The 14705-nt window shown below is 38.6% G+C and overlaps 1 protein-coding gene across 2 annotated transcripts in view; it reads left to right on the top strand.

Moving 5' to 3' along the window:
• LOC127440725 (dynamin-3-like) overlaps positions 1–14705 on the top strand; it is a 68458-nt gene that overhangs the window by 16774 nt on the left and 36979 nt on the right. For both annotated transcript variants that reach the window (XM_051697501.1, XM_051697502.1), the window contains one exon: positions 12–63. In XM_051697501.1, the coding sequence (XP_051553461.1) occupies positions 12–63 (52 nt within the window). The remainder of the gene's footprint in view (positions 1–11; positions 64–14705) is intronic.

Genomic DNA, 14705 nt, shown 5'->3' with positions numbered 1-14705 from the left:
CTGTCTGTCAGTGCTCAGCAGCGCAGTAACCAAGCAAACAAGAAGAGTTCTGCTGGAAACCAGGTCAGTCACTCCTGTGTGTGTGTGTGTGTGAAGGCCATCTACGGCTATGACCAGGGATGCACCGAAATTTTCATCCGAAAATTCTGTTTTCGGTTTTTGGTCAAAAGAGAGAGAAACAAAATCTTGGCCGAAAATCTGAACAAACACTGTTACTTTAAAACCAAGTAACAGAGACACTGACATGAAGAAATGCAGAAAAGTTGTAAACAGCAGTTCATGTTTAAATATACAGTATATTGATGGTAAAAACATAGTGCTTCTAATTGAGATGCGCATCTGTTCAGTGTATGTGTGTGTCCACATGAACGAGCACAACAGCACAAAAACACTCAATGGAGTTTACAGAAAATGCAAACGCACATTCTGTTAGTATTTGCGTTACCTAGTTGCCTATTAAAGTCTACATTCCCAAAAGTAATGAAGCGATCGCTGCCTTGAATATCAGTGCATTAATAAAGAGCGTTTTACCGTGCGTATTCAGAGGCTGTGAGGCACCATCACATCCCCACCTACTGTTGGACCTGAAGCCGCACTCTAAATCAGCTGTGTCATACACCAATCCAATTAAACCCGCTTTCGTCTGAAACTGCACCAGATAAACTCCACTCACAACAATGTTGACAGAATGGATAATGGACAGATACAAGAAAACTATTAGAATAGGAAGGTATGCTTTTGTCCTTTGCTGTGTATTCACAAGTACTTTATTAGCACTTTGTACAATAAATGTTTGCTTATGTTAGGCAAAAGTCAGTATATACATACATATACAGGACAGATAGATAGATAGATAGATAGTTAATAATTATTCCAAAGTCTAATGAAAATATAAGATATATATACAGAATATACACAGTATAAAAAGACATTTTCGGTTTTGGTTTTCGGCCCATTGTCTCCAGAAGTTTGTCTCGGCCCAAAATGTTCATTTCGGTGCATCACTACTTATGACACACCGGCTTTAAAATAACCGTTTTCTGTTGTCATTTTATGTGGCTTTGACTTTTTTATTATCTATATTTTGACTTTTCTTTCTTTCACCCTCATTCCAGCATTGTAGCTTTCACTTTCTCCTTTCTTCAGTGTGTTTTTGATTTGAATCATTGTTATGCTTTTGTCATGTTTTCTCTCTGAGCGAGTGACGGGCCTCATTCATGATGCTGTGCTGTTGTGTTGCTCTGTCAGGAGCTTCAGGTAAGACTGCAGGAGCTCACTCACTGACCTGTGTCATGTGTACGACTCATTTCTGGTGTCTTACTGTTGATTCAGTGTCTGACTGTCTGGCGTTATCCGTCGACTTACACAATGCAGTCACATTTTTGGGACGGGTAAACTGCTCTTGGTTTGTTAGGTAGAGCAGCCAGGAAAAGAGAGTATGAAAATGAGTTTACCAACAGTTTACATCCTACACAACAGCAAAACATCTAAAAGCAGGTTGTTGGAGCAGAACATCTTAAAGACTCAAGAACATGATATTCACTGTAATGATGTATATTTTGAATAATATTATATTTTGTATAATTTACCATGTTTTGAACAGTGATCTCCACAAACGTTTGTTAAACAAGCTTTAATATCATGTAATGTAGGAACATTCTCTTATATATATATATATATATATATCCCCTTTTCTCCCAATTTGGATTGCCCAGATCCCACTACTTAGTAGGTCCTCGTGGTGGCGCGGTTACGCACCTCAATCCGGGTGGCGGAGGACAAGTCTCAGTTGCCTCCGCGTCTGAGATGGTCAATCTGCGCATCTTATCACGTGACTCGTTGTGTATGACACCACAGAGACTCACAGCATGTGGAGGCTCATGCTACTCTCCACGATCCACACACAACTTACCACACGCCCCATTGAGAGCAAGAACCACTAATCATGACCACGAGGAGGTTACCCCATGTGATTCTACTCTCCCTAGCAACCGGGCCAATTTGGTTGCTTAGGAGACCTGACTGGAGTCAGGAGTGGTAGTCAGCATCAATACTAGCTGAGCTATCCAGGCCCCCACATTGATTAATATTGTTTAATAAAAGGGAATGTTTATCACTAACTTCATACATCTGTGTGCATGCTGACATGTTTGTGTGACGTAACGCACCTGCATCTCAGAGAAATCAGAATTGAAGGTTTCCTCATGAGTTTCCAAGTTGGAAATTCCACTTTAAGTGGCGTTCCATTGCACTTTTCCTAGTAGAAAGGTGCAAATTCCAACTTTGTTAGTTGAATGGAGTGCAGCATTAGTCAGACTTTTCTTTAGTTATATCGGAAGCCATGCTTTGTAATGCAGAAAACTGACAGGTTTCTAAGTTAGTTAGTGAGAGTTAATGTGGCACTGTTAAACTTGAGGTCATCATGTGTGTCATTGACACTCAGAGTTTGAAAGATTTTTTGCAGGTCTATGAAACTGTTTCTTAAACTGGAAGTGTTCAGGCAGGCAGGTGCGAGCCAACTAGCTGCTGTAAGCAATTTAAGTAGTGAATGAAGATAGGAGGTGCAGAGCCGGTGGCTGTTCAAGCAAACATCAATGCCTTGAACTTAACTTGAGCAACCAGTCAGCCAGTGCAGTTCGATGAAGTGAGGAGTCACTTCTAAAAGTAGCTCATACTTCACTAAATTCATTAAATGTGTTTATTTCAGGGGCTCATGTTTTCAGGACAGTTTTCTCATGTTGTTTAATCTCACATATTAAACATATTCATCTTTAGTATTTTTCATACATGTTTAAATATTTGTAATTAGTTTATAAATTCTTCAAAATATTTGAATGTAAATGTTTGGTCTGTTACAGTTTTATGGAAGTAAATTCCATGTCTAAAGTCTTTGAAGCATAAAAGCATGTTGAATTGCTCTAATCGAAAAAATATATGCACTGTATTATCAGTGCTTGCAATTTAATGTGTTGAATTTTCAGTGCTTGCATTTTGGGATGCTGAAATTTAACATTGTTGTATTTTTAAGCATTGAATATCTTATTTGGAAACATTTCACAACTAATTCATTATTAAAAATTCAACAATAAATATTCACCTTCCAATACCATCTAGATCTAGATTCAACCTGTTCTATTTTGCAAAATTAGCTTCATCAAATTCAGTGGTTCAAATTCGGTTGGAAATTCCACCTTCCACATCTGGGAACTGCAGGAAAAGCAGCAGAGTGCCGATGCACAATCTCAACCTGGTGCTATTCGTTCTCACCAGTGGGTGGTGCAATGCAATCGGGTGTTGACTGCTGAAGACCAAAGCTACAGGTAGAGAGAACAGCCATATACGTTTTGATAGTTTGTATTTCAATTGAACGGCAACAGCACCACCCTCAACCGCAAAGCACTGCAAAGGGTGGTGCGAACTGCCAGACACATCATCGGAGGTGAGCTTCCCTCCCTCCAGGACATATATACCAGGCGGTGTGTGAAAAAAGCTCGGAGGATCATCAGAGACTCCAGCCACCCGAGCCATGGGCTGTTCTCACTGCTACCATCAGGCAGGCGGTATCGCAGCATCAGGACCCGCACCAGCCGACTCCATGATAGCTTCTTCCCCCAAGCAATCAGAATTTTGTACTCTCACGATCAACATATATCAGCACTGCACTTTATTAATCTCACACTGGACTGTCATAAATTATATTTCTCTCAACAACACACTGGCAACTGACTATCAACCGACAGCCTGAATGTCAATACAACCACTATACAACCTTACTGCACATTTAGATATATTATTTTTATTGTATTGTGTGTATTGTATACTGTACATTGTTTATTATTATTTGTATATTGTGTTGTGAGTAATTATGTGTATATTAGATTCGTACATTGTGTTTTGTAAATCTGTTATGTTTATTGTAAATTGGTATATGTCTCATCACTGTCATGAATGCTATGTTGTTTGGAACTGCACCCAAGAATTTCACCCACTGTTGCACTTGTGTATATGGTTGAGTGACAATAAAGTGATTTGATTTTGATTTGATTTGATAAATAATAGGCCTACCTTTGTGCACGAGTTGGTACAAAGTGGCCACATGATATTGTATTAAACTCCGAAGGAATGATGTCAATGTTATACTGAATCTATGGGGAAGTTGTCTATCTTGGCATGTCTTCCCACATTCCTTCTCTTTACAAACTCTCATCTTCCTCTCTAACAACGAAGGGTGCTATCCCGTGCACATTGTTATGCATTGATGATCAGTTTGGACGCAAAGCGCAGATCTCTGCTTAATCAGTTAATGTTTGTACATTTACCCTATGTTAGTGCTTCCACCACCCTATTGTGCACGTGAAATTGGCCTGCCAACACTTAAACCTCTTTAGACTATTTATATAGTCTTCACAGACCCTAGAAGCTTGCTCCCCGATAGTCGACCCACAGACGATAAATGCCCATCTGACACCAACAATCATGCCACAGTCCAAATGTCTGAGATCTAATTTTGATGGTTGATGTGAACATTAACTGAAGCTCCTGACCCGTATCTGCATGATTATATGCACTGCACTGCTGCCACACGATTGGCTGATTAGATAATCACATGGATGACTGTTGGTGCCAGACGGGCTGGTTTGAGTATTTCTGTAACTGCTGATCTCCTGGGATTTTCACACACAACAGTCTCTAGAATTTACTCCAAATGGTGCCAAAAACAAAAAACATCCATTGAGGGCATTTCTTGTTGATGAGAGAGGTCAACAGAGAATGGCTAGACTGGTTTGAACTGACAAAGTCTACGGTAACTCAGATAACCGCTCTGTACAATTGTGGTGAGAAGAATAGCTATTCTGAGATGCGGGTTGGCGCTGTTTTGGCAGCACGAGGGGGACCTACACAATATTAGGCAGGTGGTTTTAATGTTGTGGCTGATTGGTGTATTTCAGAGGATAAAAAGTGTTGAAAAAATTGCTGTGAAATCAATAGGCAGTCTCCGCAGCCTGTGCATGCAATGTGATAGGTCTAAATGTACATGACACATAATACAGTATAACGTTATATTAGCCTTCTTTGATAAGCATAATTGTAATGGCAATAGAAAGATGACAAGTTCTTATTAAACAGATTATTTAAGACATGTGAGTAATGTCACTAAACTAAATAAATAATTAAAATATAGTTAACAGAGGAGATTAGATCGAGAGTGTGCAATGAGAGATTCCCTCTCTTCCTCGTCTTCTTTCTTCCTCCAGTGGGTGGTTCAAATCGGCTCGCCTATAGTCTTTTTACAAGGCAGTAACAAATTGCATGATGCATGATGGCAGTAGGGCTACAAGTACACAGTACCTTGAACTCTAACCAGATGATCTATTAATATTTAGACAGGTCTATGAGTAGTTCAGTACTGATGCTCGTCATTTTAATCCTGTTCTGTGTGCATTTGTTCAGTTTCCAGCCAAAAAACGTTAGGCTACGTGACAGCCTCTTACGATTCACATCGCGTACATTCACGTTACATGCATTTATTGCGTCACTTTCATTTATCTCTATGATTGAGCATCAATACATCTGAAACTCCATCTTACTAAAGTCATCATTATTTCTTCAATTAAACTCTGTAATAGTTACAAACAACTGCATGTTTTTCAGTATTTCCATCTTATTTTCATTTTGAGAAGACAAAAACCTGGACATACTGGCCAAAGTGATCAGCACATTTGGACTGGACAGCTCCCGTAATGAAGCACTTATGTTCAACTTTATAACGAGCGATATACTTGCTAGTTTGGGAAACAGGCATTACTCCATCGTAAAATAACGAGTGGTGTTATTTAAGATGATTGTTAAACTTAAGTTGCAACGTTATCGGGAAACCCAGCCCTTGTCTATTAAGATGCTCTTAGCTCTGTAGGATTACTCCAGAGCACTAAATCTACGAGCATTTTCAAGTACTACTTAAGTTATGATGGCTTTGGGAAACAGGAGGCAAAACTAAGATGAACTGTAAGATGTATTCTACGATCTCGGCTTATGATGCTTTGTAACGAGGCCCAGAGCTGCGCATTGCAATTAAAAACTTGCAATTAGAAATTTGAGCCCATTCACAGGTGAGCAATAATCTTTGTTTCTATCTTGAAAAATCCACAAATGTAGCATATTGACAGCGTTGCAACAAAGAACTTGTAAAATGCGTCTGATGTCTACTTTGCTATCACAAAATCTCAGACACGTCTTCTGGGTGGAGATAATGGGCATTTTCCAGATGGCATTTTTGTGCCCTTGAAGTGCACTTTATTTTTTCACAAATGGGCCCTTTTACAAGACTTTTAGTGAAGGGTACATTCAAACTGTAATGCCATGCTCTCTTCAGAGAGCCCACATCAAGAGCTTTGTCCTTTGTAGTGAGTAGGGCATAGGGATGATCACTTTCGATTGGAATTCGCCCAATGTTTCCTCTGCGCTGTGGGCCGCGCCCTATCGCGCAGCAGTGCTCAAGAGATGCAATCCATAATGTAATGAGCTGTACGCAAAAACAAGAGCAGGAGAAGTTGAGAGCCTATCAAATAAAATGATGTCATGCATGTGAGTCCTTTATCTAGATGTGAGACTTGAAGAGAACAAGCTGAAAGATGTTGAACTTCGACACAGTAACACTGAATTCCTCTAATAGACTGTTCATATTAGTAGTTGACAGATAATGTATAATTAATATTATAACATTATAATGTATAATGAATGTTAATAAAAATATTTATTAAAATGGTTGTATTTATTCTTGTAGTGTTTACTACAAAGCAGGAAATAGGAAAATGCATATTCTTTGATGTGTTGGAGTGGCTAGAATTTATCTGAACATGAATATTAATAGTAATATAAGTATGTCATTATTATTTCAAAACGTGGTATGTATATGTGTTTGATTATTTTGCACTCTCTATATTTTAGTTTCTGTACTTGTAAAACACTAAACAAGAATGTTTGAATTTGAATTTAATTTGGTCAAAGCTAAGGGTTAGTCCCAGTCTCAGACAGCAGGAAATGGCCACAGACCATTCCCAGCAAGCATGATGTAAATTGCAGCATAAATTGCAAGAGATGTCAGAAAATCCATTCTGATTGGCTGTCAGCTCTTATGAGGTGCACAGGTTTTTATCACTTTATCAGCTAACAATTGTTGTTTAGAAGTTACCAGGCTACAACAATGAGCCCCTCTGTGGAAGAACTATATTTGAAAACTACTTGACTTTTGATTAGATTTGCCAAAGCTTGCAAAAAAACAAACAAACAAACAAAAAAAAGTAGTTAAGAGTACTGCTTTAAACAGATTGTTAAAGTGATTATTTGAATGAGCTACCACTTTGTTTTTATGTCATGCCACATTAAATCAAAAAAACATTGGGGTGCCTCCAAAAGAAATTGCCTAGGGCCTCAAAATGTCTAGAACCGGCCCTGAATCACAGATTACTGTGTAGGTAGACATAGGCATAATGAAGTAGTGTGACCACAGTCCCGAAAGTGGAAGCCTTGTCCTGCGTCCCGTAAGTCATAAGCAGTGTCCCGCATTTCAGTTAATTATCTATAATAATATTTTGTTGTAAAAAAAACAAAAAACATTTATTTACAGCCTACCAACTTAAGGTTGAGAGGGTACTGGAGTCTATCCTAGCTACACGGGCCGTATCAAGGCAGGGAAACAACCTTAACAGGTGGATTAAATTAATGTGTAAGCTGGAACAGTTTTTTTTTTTTTTCTTAATCTAACATTGTACCACGGTGAAAACTGAGACTTTTATTTATTTATTTTTTATTTTTTTTTAGTTTCCCGAACTACGTCAATATCTGTGTATTAATGCCCGGTGCTGAAGTAAATAACAATGTAATTGACAGACATAAAAAATTGAATAAACATTCAAATAATCTTATCTATGCTACCATTATATTAATTTCTAGCAGAGACATCTAGCCTATCTTCATTTGTAAAAGTCAAAGCTCAGTTTTCAGCTTTTCTAATGTTAGATTAAAAAAATAAAAAAATAAAAACATGTTCTTGGGATAGGCTCCAGCACCTTCGCGACCTTACATAGGATTAGTGGGAATAAATTAATGTGTATTTTTTACAACAAAAAATAATATAGGCTGAGTTTCCCGATAACAAGTTGCAACTTAAACTTTTATGATCATCTTAATTAAAGCTGCTCATTCTTTTACATGGAATACTTTTTTCCCAAAACAGCTCTTAGATTGCTCATTATAAATTAGAACTTGAATGCTTCATTACGGGAGCTGTCCGGTCCAACGCTGAAACCTTGGCCAATATGTCCAGGAGTTTGTCTTCTCAACATAACAATAATGCAGAAATACTGACAAGCATGGAAATGATATGTAACCTTGTCGAGACGCCAAAAGTTAATGACAATCACAGCATTTCATTAAATTAAATAATGATGGCTTTGATGACTTCATCAGCAGACGAAGACGTGGAACTATAAAGATCAAGATAGAATTCTTTAAAAGCATTATTAATATCAATGGCTGAGGTAAACATTTCACCACCAGCAGATTTCACTGAGGGAATGGTAGAAAAAGACTCGCTCTGCTTTATATACCTAGCCAAAAGCTTCCCTGCTTTGTCCCCCGACTCAAAGTATGACTGTCTTTCCCTGAATAACCAAAACTCCACCTTCCACGACAAAGTAGTATTATATCTGTATTTCAATCAGGTCAATTCTCTGAGACCATCAGGTGACATACGGCGCTTCAGCTCTGCCTCGGCACTTTTAATATTCCCTTCTAACTCCACGAGTTCTCATGCTTTAGATTTTGTTGGAATTCCTGATTTTGCGAAAGGGATACATTAAAGCGCCAACTATGATTTCTTTTTCTCCATATGTGGCAACATCTCTAAACTCACCAGGGCATGATCTGAGACTAAAATGTTTCTAATTGAGCAATCTACAACAGATGAAATGAGGGATTTAGATATCAAGAAAAATCTATTCTAGAATAAATCCTATGGACTGATGAAAAAAAATTTATAGTCTCTACCAGATGGGTTCAAAAGTCTCCAAATGTCTGTAAGACCCAGATTTTTACACATCCTGTGAAGTGTCAGTGTTGCTCTAGGGGGCTTGCACACTTTTGCTTCACTATGATCAAGGGGACAGTCCATCAAAAGATTAAAGTCTCCTCCCAATATTATATCATGAGGGGTGCCAGCGGCTTGCAACATCCCTTCAAGATCTATAAAAAAGCCCTGATCATCAGCGTTAGGTGCGTAAATATGAACCAAAATCAAACTTTGCCCCTGAATTTCTGCTAAAACAATAATGACTCTTCCTAATTTATCTTTAATCTGTTTGAGACATTTGAATTGTAGATGTTTAGCAATATAATGACTCACATGCTCTTGAGCCAACACTAAAGAAAACATGTCCACCCCATATCTTCCCAAATTTTTCAGCTTCCTGCGGGGAAAGATGCGTTTCTTGAAGAAACACTATATCATATTTCTTACGTTTAAGAAAATAAATAACTTTCCTTCTTTTTATGGGGTGCCCCAACCCATTCACATTCCACGTGGAGACAGACAATCCACTCATATTAACATCTGACATTTTGACATATGAGAAAAAATAGATTGTGTGTCAAAAATAAAATTATAAAGACCACATTCCAACATTAGTGCAACAATGAACCCCCGAACTTTCCCCAGAACAAAACAACAGAAAAAAGAAAAACGTGCGCATTAACCCTGTGCACGACAACGCCAACCGTCGTCCATCCCTCTAAACCCAAACAGTCCATGTACGCCTACAAGAGCCCCCGCGACAACTTTACCATTGGATTGCTCAATTCCGGTGCTTCTATAAAAATGTTGTGAGACAGAATTACACAGCAAAAAATTGCCTATAAAACAAACTTCAGCCCATAGCGGAACCAGCACAAAACAAACAAAAAATACTCAGTTCAGTTCTTCGGGCAGTTAAACTCACTCCAATGTCCTGCAAGAAATATTCCACAAAACCAACTCCAGCCAACAGGAGGCATAAGCACACAAAACGAGCAGTTCATCCACAAGCTGTCTCAAAGAAATTATATTACACAAAACAAACTCCAGCCGCTAGGCAGAACCAGCACAAAAAGAAACGAAAAAGGCTGCCAGTTCCTCGGACAGTCAAGTGAATTTTCAGTGAGATAGGTCCACTAGGCAGCCACATGAAAATCACCAAATGGCTTACTCACTCCAATGTCTTTATGAAAGACAGTGCTTGCTGTGGGCATGTAAATTCTCTATGGCCATCCTCAGTATCAATTCTCAGTTTGGCCGGAAACATCAGTGCAAAAGCGATCTTCCATTATGTAAGAGTTTATTGAATTCCTTGAATTGATCACGCTTCTCTCTTGTCGAATTTGCAAAGTCTGGGAACAAGAAAATGTTGTGGTTTTTCCAAGAAAGCCTTCCTTTACTCCTCGCCTCACATAACACGAGATCTTTATCGGATGATCTCAGAAATTTGGCCAGAATTGATCGGGGCCTGTCTCCCACTGCAGATGTGCGAGCCAGAACTCTGTGGGCTTATGGCCTGTTATGTCGAGCAGACTCGGGAAGAGCTCATCTAGGAATTTCACCATATCTCTGCCTTCCTCATGCTCAGGAATTCCAACAATTCAGATATTGTTTCGTCGATTATGATTCTCCAAATCCTCCAGTTTTTCCCAAACACATTCCAAGTCTACCTTGGTCACTAGCAGATTAGCGATAATTTCCTCTCCAATGACTCCAGATAATCGATCTGTTTCTTGATGTCCGACAATCTTGTAACCAACTCAGAGAATTTTGTCTCCATGGAAGTGATCGATCGACGTATTACAGCCAAATCCTCCAAGCCTGCTACAACCTTCGTCAGCATTAAAGAAACATTCATCAATTCACACCGGATTTCTTTCAGTTCAGTGTCCGAATTGAGTCTGGGGCTTTCGGCTTGTTTCTCAGGGGCATCAGCTTGAGCACATAAGTGTCTTTTAATGTCTCCAGAGCCCAAGGATTTGGAATTTTTTGACATATTGTCTTCCTAGAACAGTTAAGAATCAGGGTGTATCAAATCTCACTGATTTATGACACAAAAAGTATTAAAACTAGCAAAGTGTGCAGAGCTCATCGTTCACACGTCCGAACCTCGCATGGCGTCACATGATTCTCCCATCAATACAAGTTATTAAACGTTTTAAATTTTCTGATAAACTGTGAAAATAAGAAAGATAGATTTAAGTTGCACTTATGACTTTAGAGCGGTTCAAAGTCTTCATTAATTTATGAAGTTTTTACGTTACTACTTTGATAGCGGTGCTTTTTGGGAAACGCGCCATGGAGATTAGTACTGTTTTAGTGATACTAACATTCTACTTAGTGCCACAGGAAACCCAGCCATGGACAAATAAGTGAAATGAGACAAAAAAAAAGCTTCCAATTCGGGACTGGTCACCCCACTACATTAAACGTAATGCCTACTTGCACAGCAGTCAGCTCTTCAAACATCTGAGTTATGTAATAACCTGGACAATGTATCGGCAATCTTTTTATAAAAATTTTTAAAAGCCAATGCATTCCACATACTAGTCTGCGCTTCACTACAATGTATATGCATCTGCTCCACGTGGTCCAGTGGGTTGCGCTGTGTGCAGCTACGCCACACCTTTTGATAGCTGACAGCTAAATAAAACAGGCTGTGTGTCTAATAAGTAGGCTAAGTAATTTTGCGTGCAGATGCGAGGGACATCAATAGGCAATTTCTAAAACAGACTGTAAAAAAGGGTATAGAAACCAAATTATTGGTCCGGTGTTGGATTCCAATAAAATGGCTGAAGGTTTCGGTGTTGTTCTGTCTTTTCTGAGTGCTGAAACAAAAACACGTATTCATTTTCACTTCATCAATTGACTCTGTTATTAATTTTATCTGACTCCAATTTTTTATTAATCTGACTCCAATTTAAGTTGAACCTCTAATTTAGATTTAAGCTCTAATTGATTTCTGATCATTCTTTTAATTTAATCTTTTTAAGTTATTGATTACTCTGAATCGTCCTAACTTTCATTATCCTTTCATTCGGGTCCCGATTGTCACTTAGAGTCACATGCCGACCGATTAATTGCATAGATCTCATGAACACAAAATCGCCAGCCCATTCATAGTCAGCGGTTGCAGGGTTTACTAATATCATCTGGTTCGGCCACCTACTGCTTGCTCATAACCAGATGATTTAACCAGATTTTATTTAGTCACATTTCATACAACTTGCTAAGACGGTGTTAAGCAGTGACTGGTAGTCTTACGTGGTTTTCTCCTATTGTCAGGTGTATTTTGTTGATTCATGTCTTTTATTTTGAAAAGTTTAGTTCCTGTTCCCTTGTCATGTGATTTCTGTTTTCCCTCCATGTTCATGTGTCATGTTTTCATTGGTTTATTCTTTAATTATCTTGTTATCAGTTCTGTTTGTTCATTGGTTTATGTTCCCCCATGTCCATGTATTTAAGCCTCTTGTTTTCCATTGTGTAGTTGTCAAGTATTGAATGTGATGGTATGTGTTTGGTACGCTGTAGTCAAGTCAAGTCCATGTTCATGTTTTGTTTTGTAGTCAGGGTTATTGGTTCACATTTGTAAATAAACTGCACTTGGGTTCTTCATCTTCACATCATCTTCATCATTGTCAGCAGCCAGCAAACGTTACACCTATTCATAAGCTCCAGTAATGATAATTATCCTGGACATAAGTTTGCGGTAACAAAAGGCATCCCTCGAATCTACCAGTGTTAAATTATTTCGGAGGAATACAGAATAAATCAAAAAGTAACAATTTATTTGCCAGGTAGGATTTAAAACGTAAGTTACAAAATCAATCAAAGCCAATTTCACACATGATCAGAATAAATAAACATTCCTAAAAATAAAAGACAAGTCAAAGTAACATACCTGGCAATAGAAAATGACATGCAGCGATAAGCATGAGATATCTGACTACAGACTCCCTGATTCTTTTGTCATCTCTCCTTAAGTACCAAATGATTCTATTGTTATTTCAGATGTGTGTGTTTGATGTTATTCAGGATTTGGTTTACAATTTAGGGGTTTGAAGGTAGACCTTTGAAACTTGTAATTGAGTAGGTCGTTTGATGTTTACAAAGAATGCACCTAATCTGCATACAGCATCTGGTCCCTGTGAGAGATCTGGGAGGGGCATGTCCTTGATAGAATGCAGTATTTTATTGTGATTTGACTTTGCTGAAAGGGAATGAGACCGTTTTACCAGTTGCACTGAGACCTCTTGAATGATACCAAACATGTATGATCAGAAAACCTTTTACATTACAGAACAGGATAATTCATAACTTTAACGAAAGTGACCTGAGGTGAGAGAGGGGGCAGATGTGAGTGAGATTTGCATTTTATGGTCCTTAATCAGTAGGGAGTGTGTGTCTCAGGTGGAGATGCTCTTTTGTGTGAGAGTTTTATGACGTTGGCTCTCACAGAGCCTTTTGGGTGTAGACATCCTTGTGCCAGCCTTACAGACAACTAATATTTATCTGGCACACGAAGGTTGCAGAACCCATGCCTTCAAATCAAATCAAATCACTTTTATTGTCACTCAGCCATATACACAAGTGCAATAGTGTGTGAAATTCTTGGGTGCAGTTCCGATCAACATAGCAGTCGTGACAGTGATGAGACATATACCAATTTACAATAACATCAGATTTACAAAACACAATTTAAAATCTAATATACACATAATTACACACAACACAATATACAAATAATAATATACAATGTACATTATACAATACACACAATATAGAATACACATTATACAATAAAAAAAAATAGTATATATAGTATATATAAAATGTACAGTAGGTTGTATTGTACTGTATTAACATTCAGGCTGTCGGTTGATAGTCAGTTGCCAGTGTGTTGTTGAGAGAAATATAATTTATGACAGTCCAGTGTGAGATTAATAAAGTGCAGTGCTGATATATGTTGATCGTGAGAGTACAAAATTCTGATTGCTTGGGGGAAGAAGCTATCATGGAGTCGGCTGGTGCGGGTCCTGATGCTGCGATACCGCCTGCCTGATGGTAGCAGTGAGAGCAGCCCATGGCTCGGGTGGCTGGAGTCTCTGATGATCCTCCGAGCTTTTTTCACACACCGCCTGGTATATATGTCCTGGAGGGAGGGAAGCTCACCTCCGATGATGTGTCTGGCAGTTCGCACCACCCTTTGCAGTGCTTTGCGGTTGAGGGTGGTGCTGTTGCCGTTCAATTGAAATACAAACTATCAAAACGTATATGGCTGTTCTCTCTACCTGTAGCTTTGGTCTTCAGCAGTCAACACCCGATTGCATTGCACCACCCACTGGTGAGAACGAATAGCACCAGGTTGAGATTGTGCATCGGCACTCTGCTGCTTTTCCTGCAGTTCCCAGATGTGGAAGGTGGAATTTCCAACCGAATTTGAACCACTGAATTTGATGAAGCTAATTTTGCAAAATAGAACAGGTTGAATCTAGATCTAGATGGTATTGGAAGGTGAATATTTATTGTTGAATTTTTAATAATGAATTAGTTGTGAAATGTTTCCAAATAAGATATTCAATGCTTAAAAATACAACAATGTTAAATTTCAGCATCCCAAAATGCAAGCACTGAA

Source organism: Myxocyprinus asiaticus, chromosome 5 (genome assembly GCF_019703515.2).
Source record: "Myxocyprinus asiaticus isolate MX2 ecotype Aquarium Trade chromosome 5, UBuf_Myxa_2, whole genome shotgun sequence".
Lineage (NCBI taxonomy): Eukaryota > Metazoa > Chordata > Actinopteri > Cypriniformes > Catostomidae > Myxocyprinus > Myxocyprinus asiaticus.
This window is presented reverse-complemented; position numbering and strand designations above follow the sequence as displayed.